Consider the following 19263-nt stretch of genomic DNA (forward strand, 5'->3'; position numbering starts at 1 on the left):
CAATGAATCACTCAAATTATGCAAAAACACAAATATACATACATACACAAATATACCATTGGACTATTCAATACAGTATTAATACAATATGACTTTATAAATATGACATATTATCTTCATTATGCTGAAAACCTTAATCTGAATCTTCCAAGAAATTATCCATGTTTCATTCCCATCTCGACGAATGTTCGAACGCTCGACACTCGTGAGTGATCCGAATTTCAACACTCTCTTAGTTTGGGAAAAACATTATTTCGAGATTATTTTGATTTTATATTCATCACGCGTCACGGCTTCTAGGTACATACGAAAGTCTAATGATAAGTGTGCTGTGTATTTAACAATCTCTGTAGCCCATATATAGGTATGTGCATTACTGCGTGAGCGAATATGAGGCACTTCATCATTTATTTGAATAGCTACAAATAAATTCAGCAATTTACATAATATCCTTAAGTATCCCTTAATGGCATTTAGGTTCGGTAGGCAATGCCCTCATTTTATGCGCTGCGCTTCGCATATTTCTTCTCTTTCATTTCATTAAGTTCGTTTTGCTTTTTTGCTTGCGTTCTTGCGTCGTTTGTGCGCGGTGCTTCTACGCATCGAAAACGTGTTTATGTATAGCCGAAAGGATTTGCTCTAATAGTCGCTAATGTTGTAATATGTTGCCATTGTTATTTGGCCTTTATTATATTTATATTTGTTTTTGTACTCCCATTTGTACTTATTTGTTGTTGCCATTTTTATGGCTCTGAGTTCGGCTAATTTGCCATATTGCTTATGTGCTCGTTATCCTGCGCTGCGCCACGAATGGTTATCTTCCCTGCGGGCCCTCACAAAGGCCACGATGCCTCAACCCTCTTTTGTACTATTGCCCGGTTGCTTTCATCTGAGCCTCTTAGTGTGCCCTCTCCCCGCCGGCGACTCACTCGACTGGGTCGTTGGCTGCAGCACGCGCTTCCTATAAACTTTCATTTAGCTTTGTTAACTGTCGAAATGGTGCGCGTAACGGGAACACGTGCCCTATTTTACACATAGCAACAATTGTTACTGGCACATAAGTACACTGCTACACGGCTCGTATGCACATGAATAGGTACGTACTCGCTTACGGGCATGGAGTTAGAAATCGAGAAAGAAACTGAACCGCGCCGAAGCCCTTGACAAGTCGAACAGAAAACGTAATCCCTTTGAATGTTGCTGCCTTCCGTTGTGCTGCAGTCATGTCCTGCACCCCCGTAAACAAAAGCTGTGACTTTCCGCCGTCGTGCAGTCGTGCGCTTACTTTATGTGCCACTGCACTTCCAGGTGCGAACAAATAGGGGCCAGCAGTGCCCTTGCAGCGCTGCATCGGAACAGTTGTGCCGCAAGTGTCGATCGATAAATGCCGTTGGTGCCTAGCAGTCAAGACGGTAGTTATTTCAACTGCGGCTCAGTAAAGCCGACATTAAACAAGCACTCGTGTACATGAATTCTGCTGCTGTGCGATTAGAACACTCTTTGGTCGCCGCTGTCGTTGACTTACACTTTTTTACGGCTAGTTGCAAGTTCACAGTCACCATGATCGCGCCTCTGCTCCTTTCTTACGCGCCGCGCTATTCAATCGCTGACTTTTTATGGCTTCCGCGTGTGCATCAAAGCCGCTCCGCCGAGTCTTTCAAACGAACGCAGCGCGCGCAAAATAAATGTGCGCACTTTTCGGCATTTCTGCGCTGCGATATGTGGTGCTCTCGCTTGGTTTCTCGCTCAATTTATGTTCGCGCCGCTTGAACGGCATACATTTCAATTAGTTTGGCTGTCCACACTCGCCACCATATGCGGCACATTTTATAACTGAAACGCTCGGATGCAAACTACGGTGAATATCTAAGCGAATATTTTTACAAAACACTATTCACAGATTTTTATCAGCGAACATTCGTATTTGCCCGAAATCTTCGTTTTTCATGGTTTCCAAAAGTTGTGTTGTAAAGGCGATAAAGGTTGGAAATATCAAAAGACCTTGCAACTTAATGCAAGGTGCAAACACAAGCGAAATTACACTATTATTTTCGATGGTGTTTATGTAAAATATTTTTCACCGGTTGGGCTACAGAGCAAGAAGCGCTCTGAACTGTATACAAATGCGCTATAAAGAGCCTCTATCACATGTACACAATTTATTTAAATATGTACAACTGTATGAATTTTTCCCTGAGATCTGCTTTATTTCTAAAATGAAATTTAAGACCAATAAGAGAATTCGAATTTACCTGCTTGAGTGATTGGGTTCGTGTGCAAATGGTTCGGCGTAGATATTCCGCACGGGCGGGACCCGCCGCGGTAACGGCGGTGGCACTGGATTATAGCCATCCATGATTGTATCACAATCGGAGTATTTCATTGATTTCATAGTCATTTTGAAGTATTTATTGCTGTTGTTTTTACGAATTTATCCGCTGATTTTATTATGTTTCTTTTATTATTCTCACTATCGCTGCTTCGCCACGCATATCGGGCGTTCACGTTTCGTTTCTCTCTTGTTTTAAAATTACTTTAATTAATTTATGCTATTTGTTTTTATAATTTCGCAGCCGCTCTGACTGCGCTGACTATAACACCGGAAAGGGGCGAATCGAATTAAGAATCTCTTTTCAAGAGCATATTTCACTATTCCGCTGTTGCGCGCTTCGAACGCTATGCTTCGCACACCGCAAGTGTATTTATTATAAACATATTATTAATTTTGTTTTTCGCTTCACTTTTCGCTTTTATTTTTTATTATTATTTTTTCTTATTTTCGAAATTCACTGCGTTCACGGCGTTTTTTCACGAACAAATTTCGCTGACGCTGCGCGCGTTCGCGGTAATTAAAAACGGAAAATGCACGAATTCTGCGCAACCGCCTGCGAAGACACACGCGTTCAGTTCATCTCATGCTGCATACACTCGAATGTGCATTCACACGCATATGTTGTTTGACGTTTTCCACACGCGTTGCCTATATTTTTTTAAAATCCGCGTTTTCCGCTTTTAATTTTCGTTGGTTTTTATTTTGCGCTGCCAATTAATATTTTACTGCGATGGCGACGCGGAAAAAGAGTTGGCGGCGTGCAAAATCCTTCGGCTATTGCGAGAACGGACGCGCGTTGCTCAAAAGCCCCTTTGACGCATTTCGGCTTAATTGAATGCAAATATTGTTACCCCTTTGCTGTCGCTGCTTTTGTGGATTATAAGCCACACTTAGCAGTCACGCCGTAAACAGTGGAACAAAACTACATTCAATGCATGTGTTAACCTAGAAGAGAAAGTAATCAGAAATTCATATGAGTGTTTTCATTACTAAAGTCCATGCATGCATGGCGTATCTGGCCCGACTTTCTGTACGCTGAATGCTTGACGCCAAACGGCGGATTCCCATCCGTAGTTCCACCGACACATATACTTACGCACATACTTTAGACACGCGCACGACCCCCCACCGCGGCATTAGTATAACTAAAAAGCGCTGTTGAGTGTAAATGTTTCAAGCCGGCTTTCAATCAAGGCTAATCAACAATCAAATGTATCAATAAATTTCATACAATTATTAAGTTAATCGAAAACGGGTGAGAAAATGGAATATATTGTGTTGGCATTCAATTAAAATCATTACCGAAGACAGCAATTGCGGTGTCGATGTTGGAATGTGGCGCAAATTATGCTTCATCACGAAAGCGTATCGCCGACACCAGTCAGATTTCGGCTACAAAGAGCCAAACTTTCATTGGTGGAACGCAAAATGCTGTTGTTGTTTTCGCTAAAAAAAAACTTCAATTGAATTCATCGCCTGATTTGTTACTTGTCGAGACTTTAATTATTGAATGTATTGGTTATTAATTGCAGCTGCAAGAAGGTGGGGCTTTTGATGGGTAGCCGAATGTGACGCAGCGTTTACGTTTAGCCTCTAAAGTACAACAGCAACACGCTGAGCGAATTTGAAATTGTTTTTCATTAGTTCGGATTTAATGAATATTGAAGTTCGTTTTACAAATATTTTAGTATCTGAAAACAATTTGGTGTTTTATTATTATATCCGATGTTGATTCAGGAATAATCAAGCTTAACTGGAATGAAAAAGCTGTACATCTAGCCCTTAACAGAGCAAATGACCACTCGCTTTCACAAAATTCAACTTGCGGGTCGTCAATGTTTGTAGTTGAAATTGAAATGAGGAATAACACAACCCAAAATCAATCGGAAAAAATGTCGAACATCTACACCGATTCCCACCCAGGTTGCCGATAAACAAACGGCTTCGTCGATTGTGCCACGTCATTGTCTATATTGGATAAACCGGTTCGCCCCGAGCAGTTGAACATCCTCTGCAACAACCTGCATTGTGAATAATATGGCACAGACCAATTGATGCGCGCTCGATGAGGCCTATGAGCGTGACGTTAGCAATTTCTGCAGAGTCAGCGTGTTGTGGATTACTCTTCATTTTGGTGATTTTCATTCTGACTTTGGTGAGTCTTGAGCAGAGCAAAAAGAACAGGGGACAACGAGGACAACAAACAAAAGACAACGAATAGCCTATAAAGTATAGAAGCAGGCACCCTCCAGCTTGTGGCAGCGAAGTAAGATCTTGAAAATCGACCAAATTGCTGCAAACCCCAACGCAACTGGGCACTGGGTATCAGTGACTGAACCAAGATTTCTATGCTTGGCAACGAGAAGTCTGCAGCCCGGCAGCTAACCTAAGCCACAGGCAAGCTCAGTCCAAGTACTTACTCGCCGAAAACAATAAAAATAACGAACAGCCAAACACGTCATGACGCTGAGTGCCCGCGACGTGATCACACAAAAGCCTCACGGGATTTCGAGGAAAACAAACTCCCAACAGCAAAACCAACAACGTCCGACAATAGGCTTACTACCCACAATCTACCGTCATTCCTAGGCACAACGCTGTGCGGAACAAGTAAGAAGGCTGGTTAATGCGGTTACTTCATACCATGAGCTTTTACAAGTGCACGGCTTACTATGTTTTTACTCGTACATAGAGATGTGCATATGAATGTGCGGTTGCAGAGAATAGCAACGACGACACAGACACTACATCAAATGTATGCGCGCACAGGTGGAGCTGTGCCAATTGACCGCATGAATGTGAGTCCATTCCGCTGATACCTTCTTTGCTACATTCCCCTCTATTGCGTGCATACGTTGCAAGCAGGACGTCCGCCTACTTACCAACTGCTGGACTGCAAGCCTTCACTTAACGCTGCCGAGCCCGCAGACGCAATTCTGCGGAAAATCCACTGGGATCGAGCCGACTATAGGGAGCAGATTAGGCGTTCGCTAGTAATGACATAAAATTATTGAGTGTAGTTGACCCCTACCAAACGCACGGAGCGCCATGCCCGTCGCACTCAAATGAACAGCAACGGCAAATCAACCAAACAACCGATGGCTTATTGTACATACTTACATATGTACACATAAGTTTGTGTGTCTGGTATTTTTGGCGTCTAGACAAGCACTTTGTACTTACATATATGTACTTGTAAACTGCCGTCGAAACCCGCTCAACCCAAATGCCGTCACTCCGAAAGTTAACACTCTTTAGCGGATTCGCTATTCTGGCAGTCTTCGAAGTGCTCAACTTTGTTTTGATGCTCTTGGATTCCGCTACTCTTGGGTTAAAGTTGTATATTACATCAGCTTTTGACATGTGTGTAGTCTTGGGCATCTGGTGAAAAGTCCCTTCACCCACCCAATCGGCGGTGAAATTTATGAGCGATTCCAACGTCTTTGTTTAGAGGCCGTTCTCGTGTTTATTTATTGCACTCATGTCACTCATTAGCGGACAGCAAGTGCGACGGATCATAAATCAGCCGAGTTTACTATTATAGTTACAATCAGCGAACAGTGAAGAAGAAGACGAAAATACAAATATGTGTAATAAGAACTGTACAAGTCCCAGGGACTTTACATTCACCGCTCCAAAAAGTGAATCTTTACCGATGTTGTTAGACTGATCAGATCATATATGACCTCAATCAAATAATTTATATTTTGAATATCTTTAGACAATTGAGGAGTCTTGGGATAAAATATTATTTTATAAAAAACACTCGAGCAAAAGGCATCTTTGTAGATCTCAGCTTTTGATGGATTTTTAGGATATTCCCCGAAATATGAGTGACAAGTGTCTGCCAATAAAATTTGTTTGTCTGTGGCATGTTCTGTGGAGATAGACGACTTTGGTCTTGTCTAGTTTTTTATATAAAAATATTGTTTTCGGATAAGATAAACCCATTAAGTTCATGACATCTGATGTTAAAGAATCATCATAAAGTTTACAATTGCCGCCATTAATCATACTGCAGTGTGATATACATATCTATTCACCAAGTACCACAGATACCTATACACATACAGCAACAAAACAAACAAAGTGGTTCTTTCTATTTATTCCCATTGAAATCTATACTGCTCAATCTAGTCCAATTAGAGTGGCATGAGCGGACTCTTAGGAAGTATACCTCACATAGCTCAAACACTCGTGTGTACACAAAAATACACACCGAGCATATGTTCGGTCATGTAGCAGAGTAGTCAGCGTTAATTAACAATAATATTGTTTAAGTTTTTATGCTAAATAAAATTGAATGCGGCATTAACATGTTTGGAAATACACATTCGATGTGAAGAACGTCGCTTTCTCCTCAGCGCCCGTTCTGAGTAATTTTAGTTTTTCCTACAGCTAATCAAACACCAGAGCGCCTCATGAGCTCCGCGTTTTGTATGTGCGGCGAAGAGTGGGGAGAGTTCTGTCACAAATTTTCATGAAACGCTGGCTGCTGTAGGGCCCGTATATGCGATCGCGAAGCCTGAATCTGGCAGCCGGCTGCTCATCTGCGGTAATCGAAAACGGTACTTTGCTTCAGCTTCCGGCCGTTAATCGAAAATGGACAGGCACAAGCAGATATATTATGAGACGTTGGCTAATTATTAAAATTTAGCGATTCTTTAGAAGATTATAATCGGGTAAACAAATGCGTGTGAGTCCCCACTCTCACCCACGCCTTCATACTATTCTCCTTTGTCGCGCTTTGTAAACTTTTACTCGTGATTGTGATTTTATTTCGTACAAATTTTATGATTAATAAAACAACAAAGTAGATATTTATTAATCATAACAACGGCCATAAACGAATGAAGGTGCGAAGAACTTTTATTATTTTCTACGAGCAGCTGCCAATGAAATGCGGTGAACACACACAAAGACACAAATGGTGCACATTTAAAAGGGGCAGGGAGAAGAGTGGCAAGAGCACTTTAAAGCATACACAATCGGGGCTGTATAGCTTTCAATGCCAAGTGGAGTGAAGAAGAGGACTCCGACGATCGCGGGACTATAGCGATCGCTACCGTAGTGTAGATCTGACTGCTGACATTGCGACTTGCCCTTTGCGGTGTTCTGGGGCAACAGGCCACCGCCATAAAGTATTTTACATGTGTCGGAGCTGCACGCAGATGTTGCGGCTTCGAAAGTGCGTGGCAGCCCAATGAATTACCGAATGCATAATTCTCATGGCGTTCCCCCGGCAACCTACCACGGATGTTGAAATGCTGTGCGGTGCGGCAGCTGGCAGCGCTGTGGCTTATTATTTGGGGATTTTCAGCATAATCGACTTAAATCATAATAAAAACAAAAAACAATAAATATTAAATGTGTGCATCATCGGCAATAAAGTCAATTAAACGCTTGTACAGCACTCGGCTGATGCCCCGCCACCCTTCGGGGTCAGTCTCACACATGCATGTTATTGGTGCATTATATATAATGTGGATTTATACTGCGACTTGCTGATAAAACACAATCTTCGATTTATCTGTGAATGCTTTTGTAATTATTGAAAATTTATGACTTACAAGTAAAACTCGAATGTTATTAGCAATCGAAATGTTTTCGTAGAACCATAACAACAACATAAAACGAGAACCAGAACGAGAAAAGCAGCGCAGTGATAAGAGCCAGCAGCGCAGAGCCATTCGGATTAAGTGAGCCGAGTGCCATGCGGAAATAGAATGGGAAATAACTTCAAGTGGTGCGCTCTGCCGCTGCTGACGCTTGTAAAATAGCGGGGTCGCTGGCTGTCTGGAGCAACTGCAGCAACATGACACTTATTGCATGTCGCTTGTTCGCTCCACATGCCACATGCCGCATACCAGAATTCCATTATTTTTCTCGTTTTTCAATTTGCTTGTCACTTCTTCGCTTAACAAATTGAGTGATCTTTTATGTTGTCGTGTTCTTTTGCTTTTCGGAGACAAGAAATAAAAAATGTTTCAACAATTTTATTGTCAATTTTAATGGCGATTTTTATGTGTGTTGCTGATAATTTGAATGTGCTTCACGGCTCTTGATGACGTGCTAATGTTGCGGCCACAAATTAGGCAACAAAACGAACGAAAAATGTGGAGATGCGATAGAAGAAGTGAAGATGTGATAGGAAATGAATGCATTGAGTGACATGAGAAAACCGGCAACTGCGGCAATTGCAGATACTAAGTCTGTCGTAAGCCAGTCTTGAGAGAGACCATCCTGACATCTTACAATCTCATTCAAAGAATGAAACTTTTTGTGCTAAAACGTAACATTCACTTTTGAAAAAGTGTTTGTTATAATTGTGGCAAGGTGCTTTTGATTGAAATTATAAATATTTTCTATGAGATATTAAAGCGGAAAGCAATTCCATAAAAGAATTATATGTAGACTCCAACAAAGGCAAAATAAAAAGCCACAAATGTTTTGACAAATTCTTCAAACAGTAGAAAATTGAGAAACTATGCGAACGAGGTGCCGCTGCTGCACCGAGAGGTCATAAAATACACAATCAGTGCCAACCACAAAGCCAATGTATTCATCTCGCCAATTGAAAAAAGCAGCAACAATGCAAAGCGGTGGGCATTGCAATGGAATCGCTAGAGTTGGAGTTTGGAGCGGGCCACAAATAAGCAACAATGGGTGCATTGAGTGCCAGCCGCATTTATTGTTACTAAGAATTATTGTTGCTGTTATTGTTGTAGTTGATAAATAAATAAATACAGTAATAGATGAAAGCCAAGCGGAGTAATTTTCGTTTCGCTGTTGGACGAAGAGCGGGCGATGTGCGGGCTTTCGCGGTGAAACTGATCTGTTTGCCTTCTGGAATGGTCGCCGTTCCACATACAAATTGATTTAAATTTGTTATTTAAATGTTGTTCTTTGTTTGTTGGGTTTGTTTCGTAGTGGGCCTTTGGCAGCGACGCGGCGCGTGGATATTTGAAGTATTTAGTTTACGCTAATAAAATGCAGTTGATACCATTTTGTCTCGCTGCGCGGAAAGTAACGGCAGCAGCCATAAAGCTCCACACAACAAACGCTTAGCTTGTCCATTATCTATGCGCATCAGCGTGTGTAAAACGCTCGGACAGACAACGTGTCGGCTTAAAGAATAAAGCATTCGTCGCTACATCTGGGCGCATCGCTCCGGCATTAATTGAACTTCTGTGTAATGTCAGATGCCGTCGATTGATCCACATAGCTGGTCTTGTCTTTTCTAATCAAGCGCAGCGCTGCTCGGGCCGCTTGTTGTCGACGCTTTCGTTTTGTCTTTTATCGTTTTTCCATCATCTCTCAGCGTGGCGAATGGGTGCGACATGGGCGTCGATTGTATCTGCAAGATGCGGCAAGTGTGAATTTGTCGATAAAGGCGACGAGTTGATTAATGCAGACGTGTCGTTGGTGCAGACGCCAGCCGCAGAAATAAATAAACAGCCGATTTCGAGACAATTGTGGGTACGAGCTGTGGTTCTTCCGAATTTCATTGGCCGCGACTTTCTCAGCTTGCTGTTTGTTTGATTTACAAATTGATATTTTATGTTGTTACAACTTAAACACTTAGAGTGGCTAACGTATATAAAGGGGTGTTGTCTTCCTCGAAATTGTTTGGAGTGGCCTTGTTGCCACTTTCTTGTACAACTTTTTCCCCCGCGCCATCAGATCACGCATATAGCGAGTACTTTTTGTTCTCAACATATATTATAATAACACACAGCATTTTGTAAATTTTAGCTGTCTCCCTGCCACCAGCTCTCGTCGGCCGTTCTACAGACAGTACATGACTGAGGCAACTATCAGCAATGGCGGATACCGTTAGTGACTTTTCAGCGCTTAGCACTTCCTTATGCCACTATATTCATGAGTAATTTTGCAAATACGAAGACAACGCTCTTTTCGCACACACACCCAGCAGGAAATTCCAATTTCATCACAACCCGTCATCACGATGAATCCAGAAGATATGAGTACTGTCTTCTAACAGCTTTTCCAAGAGGGTGTCAAGTGTGGCACATACGCGAGAGGATGAAAGCTCAAGTACTTAGGCGTGGATCTATCTGGTTTCCTTCCTTTTGCATTTTTATCTCAGAGTTTTATGCTTTTTTGATTATAATACGTAAATAATTTTCATTTCAGCTCGCTTCTTTGCTGTCACTCGAGAGACAACACCCTCGCCCGTCCGTCCTCCGCGTGTGTCATGCCTTGGTGGCATGTTTATGTAGCGTCTTGAGCAGATTATAATCTTGCTGCAGCGCAATGTGGAACGTCGGCTGACTGCTACTTGCAAAGCGTCCTTTTCGTTTCACTCTGTTTGTTGTTATCTTTTATTTTCGGCAAGCTCATCTCTGCAGTGCTAATGTGTGTGTGTGAATTGCGCCTGCTTGAGTCTTTAGTCGCAGATACGACGGGGCACAAGCGAAGTAGAATTTTAAAAGCTCATAATATGATTTATGCGTCTCTTTACACACACCCGTACACGTAGCCCGTTTCTTATTCTGTTGTGTCTTAAGTACTTGTCAAATGGAAAGAATGAGTGATAAAAGTCTTTTCAAGGCAAATGTAAATGAAAAGGATAACAAATAGCTGAAAGCTTCAAACGAGACCAGCATAACAGTATTTTGCGGATGAGAGGGTTTCACTGGCATCAATATAAATAAGTACCGTACACATGCTACTTGGACCGAAGATTCACAAAAATTTAACAACAAAAAGTGTCCAAGCTGACCACTTATATCGTACTTTTCTTCGAAGTCTCTTTAGCATAAAAAAATCCCCGTCGACGTATTTGGACCTTTCTCTTTCGAAGACTCCATTCTTTGCAGCAGAAAACGTAAGGCGGAACTTTACACGAACACGAGTCGAACACAATAACCCGAATGTAGTGGCGAGCTGCTCAACGAGTGACGATTCAAACACTTCAATTAGACACGTAATGATAACAACAACAGCGTCGATTGTAGTAAACACTGTGCGTAGCACTAAAGCCGAAGCACACGCTGCTGAAAGCAGTAACTAGTTTCAATTTGGGACTTGAGTTCCTCAATTGAAGCCAATTTAACTAATCATTAGCTAGTAGGGAGGAGCAGGAAGCTTTAAATTCAAATGCGACGACCCGAAATGTGAGCAGAAAGTGAAACACAGCTTGAGCTGCAACGATATCCAAGTCGGCACGACAACAACAACACCTCAACCAAAAGTCAATACAAGCAATAAGAAATGGAGCAAAAATAAAGGACAATGGGAAAACATGAGCTGGGGAATTAATGCCGAAGCGGCTACGGATGAATAGTCGGATGAAATGCTTGTAAGCGGAGGTGTACTGGAAAGACGAGAGGGCGAATGTCTTAAGAAGAAGCGACTTTGGAAGTTGCAAAGTAGTAAAGACTATTGTTGTCGGAAGAATGTGTTGTGCACTAAAGTATCTCAACAAAGCTGAAGTGAAGTCAGGGAATATGTGAGTAAAGGATGCTGATGAACGATGATGGAGAAGCATCTGAAAGTGTTGGGAATGGGCTTTGGGTAAACAAACATAGTGAAGATGGTTCCATATGCAATACAAATAGTTGGGAAGGCAGCACCAAAAGTCGATGAAAAAGGCAACTGTAATGAATGAAGAACCAAAACATTGGCGTAATAGCTTTATTGCACTTCATATGAGGCATGTAGCATCACACATGCAGAAGTACACGACGCAAAATGACAGCGCGTCGATTTTCCCGCGGCTTTGTGTTTACTTAAATGTAATTTGTGCTATTTATATCTTTAAATTTTACAGTTGATTAAGAGTGCCACTGCTACAAGTTACATAAACACTTACACCGAGCGCTTCGCAACAAAACGCGCAGAGCTCACTCATCTGCCGAGTGGGTGTGTGTGAGACGGGCGAATCAATGCAGGATCTGTCTTCGCCACCACTTGCTTTTAGCTGCAGCGAAACAGAAGTTAAATGTGGCATGGAAGATACTACGATATGCATGGAAGGCATCAGTCACAGTTGCAACAGTCACAGCTGCAGCATCTCGCGTGCTGTGAGTTCAACGTGTCGCACAGCCACTCGCTTGCTACTCAATTAAAATTTCAGCGCTTCTCTGGAGACACATGCAGTTCAACCAAGAAATCCAATCCGCCCGCTCGGGGCTGCCGACACTCGAGCTTGCGTCACAGCCGACCGATGGGACGTGCGGGCCGCTCTGACAACCTGCCGGCAGGAAGTGCCTATCTTCGTTTGGCTAGACGGCCTCGACTGCTGCACAGTGTATTTGTTTGCTTCCAATCGTGCAGCGAGCAATTCAGCCGCGCATACAGTCACTCATTCATCTTCTGCTCGGTGTGTTCCTTTGCAAGTCGCGCCAAAGTATCTTTCATGTGCATTTCGCAATTGACTTTTAGACACTTCTGAAGTCACCGCTGCCACCAGTCCGTGCTCCTGCCGCTCGCTTTTTGCGCAAAATGTACGACTACTCCGTCGTATGTGCTTATTGGCCCGCCTCGACTGCTGGCGTGCGTTGCCTCGCGCTGTGGCGTAGTGGCCCTGCTAACACGCCTGGCATACATACATTGTAAATGCGCACCCTTCATCAGCCGGGGTCCTACGCTAATTAAATATCTATGAATGACGGCTGGCGTTCGCTTTCTCCGCAGACCGATTTCTCGGGGCTGTTGGCAGTGCTGTTACTTCATCTGTGCGCCTGCCACCATTGATACCCATGTACATATGCATGTACAGTGGTGAGTTCATAGATATTTTCGAGTTTGCTTATTTACCCGCCTGCGGTTAGCCGAGTGTATTTGGTTGTTAATTTGGAAATTTAAGAGACTGCAGGAAATTTTTCAACTTATAAATAAATAACTTGCATACTTGTATGTACGTATGCCCATATTTACATAAACAGAGAAATATTATTGGATTCTTAGACTTTTAATGATACTAAACGGGTTCGTAACTTTAAGCAATTGGGCGAAGATTTATTAAAAGGCTTGGATTTGAAAACATTTCGGGAGCGAACATGCCCGGAATTTATTTAGTTTTCCGATTTCTCCAAAGGTTCACTGCCCAAAATGCTACAGGCAAACACAGCTCCGATTTGCGAAAAATCGCACGGCCAACAACCTGGGCAGCTGGGGACTGATCAGCGATTTGCGCATTTCCCAATGGCCAATTGCTGTGAAGAAGGTAATTTCTCTTTCTGATTCGCCCCAAAATGTACACCTATGCAGCGACGCTCATCATCGCCGTCATTGCCGGTAGCTAAATGAAAACTCGAATGAAGATAAACATGCACGCGCAGCCGAAGACGCCGCGGACGAACTTTTGCTATTTTTATTTAATTTTGCCATTTTCTCGGTCGTAAATTGTCCCATTGGGAGTTCCGTCGCGCATTTACAGCGAAAATAAATTGGGCTGGTCGTGCTGGCTGCCGGCGGGCACAGCAGCGAGCTGAAGGCAGACCAATGGCTTCCTTGCCGTCTGCTCGTCTTCGCCCGCCGCATGCGACAAGTTCATTCGCTGCCGTCCGCGCCCCATTCGGGTGTTGTTGTTCTCGCATACATAATCTCTGAATGAAATGTTTTAAATTTAGTTTTACATTCTAATGACATTCGAGTGTTGCTTGCGATGCTTCGCTTACGCGCTTACATGCATATATATAAGTGTATGTGCGTGTTCGTTGGAGTATCTTTCGTAGTCTTTGTGCCATTTGCTTAAAGACTCTTTTTTAATTTTGGGAATTTATTACAAATAATTTGTCAATGTTGTTGGAACGCCGCGTACTTTTGTATTCGCCCATGTTGTTGTTGCTGTAACGCCTGAAGTATGCAGTAACAATGTTTTAGTTGTTGCTGTATTGTTTTCGATTCTAAAGCGATTTCGGCATATTTGTCTGTGAGGCATTACTAATTGGTGATTATAAGCGGAAATTCCAGTTCGACAGCGGCAGCACCATTCATTATGCTCACATTTCACAACGAATGATTGCTTTTACCATTCTTTAGATTCATCGGACACGCTCGGCATCCAATATCGAGGGTGTAGATTTATTTATTGCGCGACAGAACTTCTCTGCTGTAAGGTATGTGGGTGGTGTTGTGCAAGTGGCTCTGGTTACCCAGGAGAACCGTACATAGTCCATTTATCGGCCGTTGCGCAAAACGCCTGTATATATTTAAAGATGACCTATTATTTATTTCAACCGATTATTATTACCTGCCGAAGCTTCCTATCGATTTTTGTGAAATTTTTGTTTCGAAATTACATTTAATTGCTCATTTCATCCTCTTTGTTTTCGTTAGTTTTATCGTCCGTTTTGCCTTTCGCACTTCCACCCAAAATCTATTTGGAATAGTTTTCAATTTAAAACTTTCCCCGGCATCAGCTACATAGGTTGCAAAACTTTCTCCATCACAGTGGAAATCGACAAATACAAACGCCCTGCTGTTTGTTTTTCTAGTTGTCCACCTCGCCGCCTGTCGCCACACTCGTCCGCTTGTACTTTGGCAGCACCGACCCCGTACTCTGAGTTCATCAAACTTTCAGCAACGTCAGAATACCCAAAGGTCTGCGGCAGTGTCTGTCCTTTAAATGCCACATCTTGCGGCTCCATCAACGGCGTCGCCAACTGCAGACTGGCTTAAGCCGAGCACTCGGAGACAGCAACTATTATGCACAAACAACAGCAAAACTGTGACGGGATAGACGAAAACAAGGGTGTCGAAATGTAAAAAAGTGAAAAATCGAGACCAAAACCGAAATTGAAGCAAAAAGCACACGACAACAACATATAGAATGCATTTTCCGCACAGACGTACACAGTTCCTGGGCAGAGAACCAAATATAAGTGGGGATGGAGGCGTGTAATGCAAGTAGTGAACGCCTTCTAAAGGCACTGTACGCCAACAACAACAAAGAGCTCAACAAAAAAAGAATAAAATTCAATTTCCAAACTTCGACTGAGGCGCTAGAGTGCGTGTTGTGTATCTGTTTGTGCGAAAAAATGCGAAAATTGTGTTTGGCAAACGCATTAAACTTTCATTTTTCTGTCATAGCAAGGATAATAGAATGCACGAGAGCGCGCCTAGTGCCAGCCAAAGCCAGTATGAAGCGGAGGATCACGCGCTCTCGCACAGGCCACACACGCTACGTACACTGAGGGGAGTGGGTAGGGCGGTCGAAGAAGGCATTCGAAATCAAAGCGAAAGTTAAAAGCACAAAATGTTGGCTTTCTTTCGGATCATTCGTTTTGTCAGACTTTTTGCATTCCATGACTTTTGCATTTGCCATTGCATATCTCTGGGCGCACCGGGCACTCCGACGCGGGCGCTGAAAACTTTTGCTATGAATTTGTGAATTTGCTCGGCGATCTCGGTGCAAAAAACTCACATAGCAATCAAAAAGTGACGCCACACAATTGAAAACTTTTCACCAAAAACGAAAAGCAATAAAAATTTTAAAATGCAATAAAACTGAAAATAAAAAACCGCCAACAACAGTAGTGGCATATATACGCTTGTTTTCGCGAATATCTGTGCCAAATTATATGTGAGTAAATGCATAATAATGCATATTGGAATGCAACTCGGCGTCGATGGACGGCGGCCAACTATTTTGCGTGCCCCAAAAGCTTCAACTTCGCTCTTGCCACCAATTGATGAAGGCGCAAATGTAGTGAAATTCGGGTTAGTATTATTATTATTTCGAAATGAAAAACGGCACGTCCATGCCGAGCCCGAACTTGTGTTGGTGCCCTCCTAAACTATCATAAGCACCGACTAAAGAGGGCAGCGCCACAAATTGTGGCAAATTGTTCGGTCAAATTTGTTGCGAGCGCATCTCAACTTAGTTTTTGGCCAACACTAATGAATGCAATTGAGGTCAATAGGATGGGACTGCGCTGCCGTCGTTTTACACTTCTACGCCAGGCCTTCTACTTGTGGCCGCAATTAAGCCCAGCATTACTGCCGTTTGATTTTGAATTTGCGCAACTTTTATATAAGTGATGTTCCTAACATAACTCTATGTCGCTCTGCCTCTTGTTCCGCAATCTCTCAGTGAAAATTTCACTATTGCGTGCATGAATCGATGAAGCAGTGGCATGCCTCATTATCTGTCGAATGGAAAAGGCCACAAGTAGCGGCCTCTAAGTGACAAAAAAGCCACGTGGACGGGAAATCATTAGCCTGAAATCAGTGTCTGTGGTGGGGCCAACGGAAGGCCATGAAAAAGCATCACTAATGCCAATTAAATAAAACAAAAACAATAACAATGATAGCAATTCCACAAAATAGTCTCCCTGTTGAATATGAACGGACACAAAACGAAAAACTCTTGCAACAACTACAAAGAAATATGCGACGCATTAAGCGAGTGACGAAAAATCTTTGTTTGGCTGGGCAATTGCTAGCGTGTCAAAGTACAATTTGTGACCAGCGCCCAAAAAACATACGAACGAGCCACCACACATATTTGTCGAAATCGGCCATCGCTGCAAATGAATCGCCGATCAGCTGAAAGCATTTTGAAAAAACCACATTTAGAGTACTTGCTTTGCTTTGCGAAAAGACAACAGTGAGACGGCTTAGAAATGGACACCATTGTTACTACGACTATCTTAAAAAAAAGTGGGACACACATAGCCTTTTTTGAATGTGCACCCATGCCCTGTTATCATTTCAGGTATACTGAGAAGAGGCAATTAAGAGTGAAGACGGCTATTTCGAGGACAGAAACAACAGGCATACATATAGCGATACACAAGAAAAATATACATCAGAAATAATCAGAACCATTCTAATATTTACGCATACGAGTACATAAAAGAACAATTCAATTCAGGAAAACAAGAAGTGCGCTGACCTCTTATGCTTACAAGTAGCATGAAAATGTTTCTTTAAACTATGTATTTAATGAGAGGACGGTAGTTGTGATCAGATTCTAGTTGAGAGATTCTAAAATTTATAATATTGACTTCAGTGCATGTATTGAAGTTCTCTCGAAAAAACACGACTTAGTCTTTATTTTTCGAAAACAGAGACCAAAAAAATGCATTATATTGATGAAATATAGAAAGTTCCTTTCCATTCTCTCAGAAAATTCGTCTAGTTTAGCCTATTTGCGATGTAGTTTGTCTGGAACTGAAGCGAAGTGAAACTCTCTACATCAGAAATATAACATAATAGGAGGCAACTTAATTATAAGCCATTCCATACCTTCAAAAAGGATATCGTTCCCTGGCTCAACTCAGCCGTGTGCACACCCCGGTGCATTCAGCTCTCACATTCTGTTCGTTATTTGATTTTCTTAATATGACAATATTTCGGCGAATGTTTGTCAATCACTTCAGAAAATATATTTCTGCTTGGGGCGAAACTATTTAAATACCTCAACCGGCGGCACACACGCACACGCCGTGGATTTGTATAGGATTATCGAAACAAATCGCAGCCGCCGCCTGATAAAGGCTCAACGCGCAGGGCGGGTGCACTGCTTCGACTTCGAACATTGGTCGCCGCACACATCCATACACATACGACTTGAGAGCGAAATACATTTCATCGAGGGTTGTCTAGCACTGCTACTGTTGTTGTTGTAAATGAGCAGATGTGCAGCGAATGCGGCTAGGATTCCACACACACACACACACGTATATGTTTGCATTGTAGGAAAATATTTGCCGAGTTGCATTATTGGATTTATGTAGCTCAATAAAAACGCTGTGTGGCAAAGCAATTGCACCTAATTTCTTCGGACGTGCAATATGAACAGAACAGATTTGCGTTGTTTGACATCGCCTGTCACCCGAAATTCATGCCCATGATATATTATGTGTGCCCTCGCGCACATATACATATACTAGTGTGTGCCACATGTTTATTGTTGTATTTGTATTACGCCGTTTCTCATCTCTGAATCGTGAACTTTATAGCCGTTCATCACGTGATTCATTTGACACCGCATGCAGCACAAATTATGTGCGTGGCACACACACCATGGCAGCATGCGCAATTTGTTTCATATTCGTAATTTTAGAGCAAAATTTAAAATCTGCATATTAAATAATCATAAAATCAAGAAGAAACAACAACAACGAGCATAACCGCAGAGTGCGTATGAATTATGTGGCACTGTTGCAAGCTATACTCGTACGGCTACACCCTTGGTGGCGCCTGCCCTTCTCAGTGGCGCAACACAACGCAAATAATTTTTATTTTATTTCCCTTCTGTGTTCTGTGTTTTTATGTTTTTATGGTTTGGTCGTTTTGCTTTGACATATTTTACGCTTTTTACACCGCTTTATGAATCTGCTGCCAAGTTGCGGTCCTGGCTACAACAGCTACTATTGTTGCCGTCGCTGTGTGTCCTCTTTCTCCAGTGTAAACGCCATACACAGTTAGAAACCTCACATTGAACCTGATACAGTTTCTGACAGGATTTATTTAGATGGGAGTAGAGCTGCACTAGCTGCACACTGCTTACTATTTAAGATGGGAAACTTTCAGGTAAGGAATTACTTCCAGACGGACCTACATTTTTCTGCAAAAAAAACTTTTTAGAAAACGTTGAAAGCTGTTATCACATAAAACTCACAATTAACTTATAAAAAGTGTATGAGTCTTCAGAAGCATCAGCGGTCCATGGGTCGACTTTTTAGAAATATTTTACAAATTTTATTCGGAGTTCGTTACAATTTTTTTTTGAGACAGTTTGAAAAGTTTATGATAAAATAGAATTGATGGTTAATGAGAACTTCAATATGGTCTATAAATGACCCTTTTCATCTTCTTATCCCATGCTCAAATCATTAAATGATTTTAAACGACAAAAGTTCAAAAAGTAGTTTAAATTTTTATAAATTCCACTGTTCGAAACTCATCAACATATTTTTAACTGTGTAAACAGCACGAGCGTAGCGTTTCGT

At 42.2% G+C, this 19263-nt stretch overlaps 1 protein-coding gene across 4 annotated transcripts in view; it reads right to left on the bottom strand.

Annotated features, from left to right (window-relative positions):
• The window catches only part of LOC105212812 (teneurin-a), a 224497-nt gene that overhangs the window by 139226 nt on the left and 66008 nt on the right, over window positions 1-19263 (bottom strand). For 2 of the 4 annotated variants that reach the window (XM_011185101.3, XM_011185100.3), the window contains exon 2: window positions 2253-3277. The exons of the other annotated variants lie outside the window; for them this stretch is intronic. In XM_011185101.3, coding sequence (XP_011183403.1) covers window positions 2253-2398 — 146 coding nt within the window. In that variant the 5' untranslated portion in view covers window positions 2399-3277. The remainder of the gene's footprint in view (window positions 1-2252; window positions 3278-19263) is intronic. 4 annotated transcript variants of the gene reach the window in all.

Source organism: Zeugodacus cucurbitae, chromosome 5 (genome assembly GCF_028554725.1).
Source record: "Zeugodacus cucurbitae isolate PBARC_wt_2022May chromosome 5, idZeuCucr1.2, whole genome shotgun sequence".
Taxonomy (NCBI): domain Eukaryota; kingdom Metazoa; phylum Arthropoda; class Insecta; order Diptera; family Tephritidae; genus Zeugodacus; species Zeugodacus cucurbitae.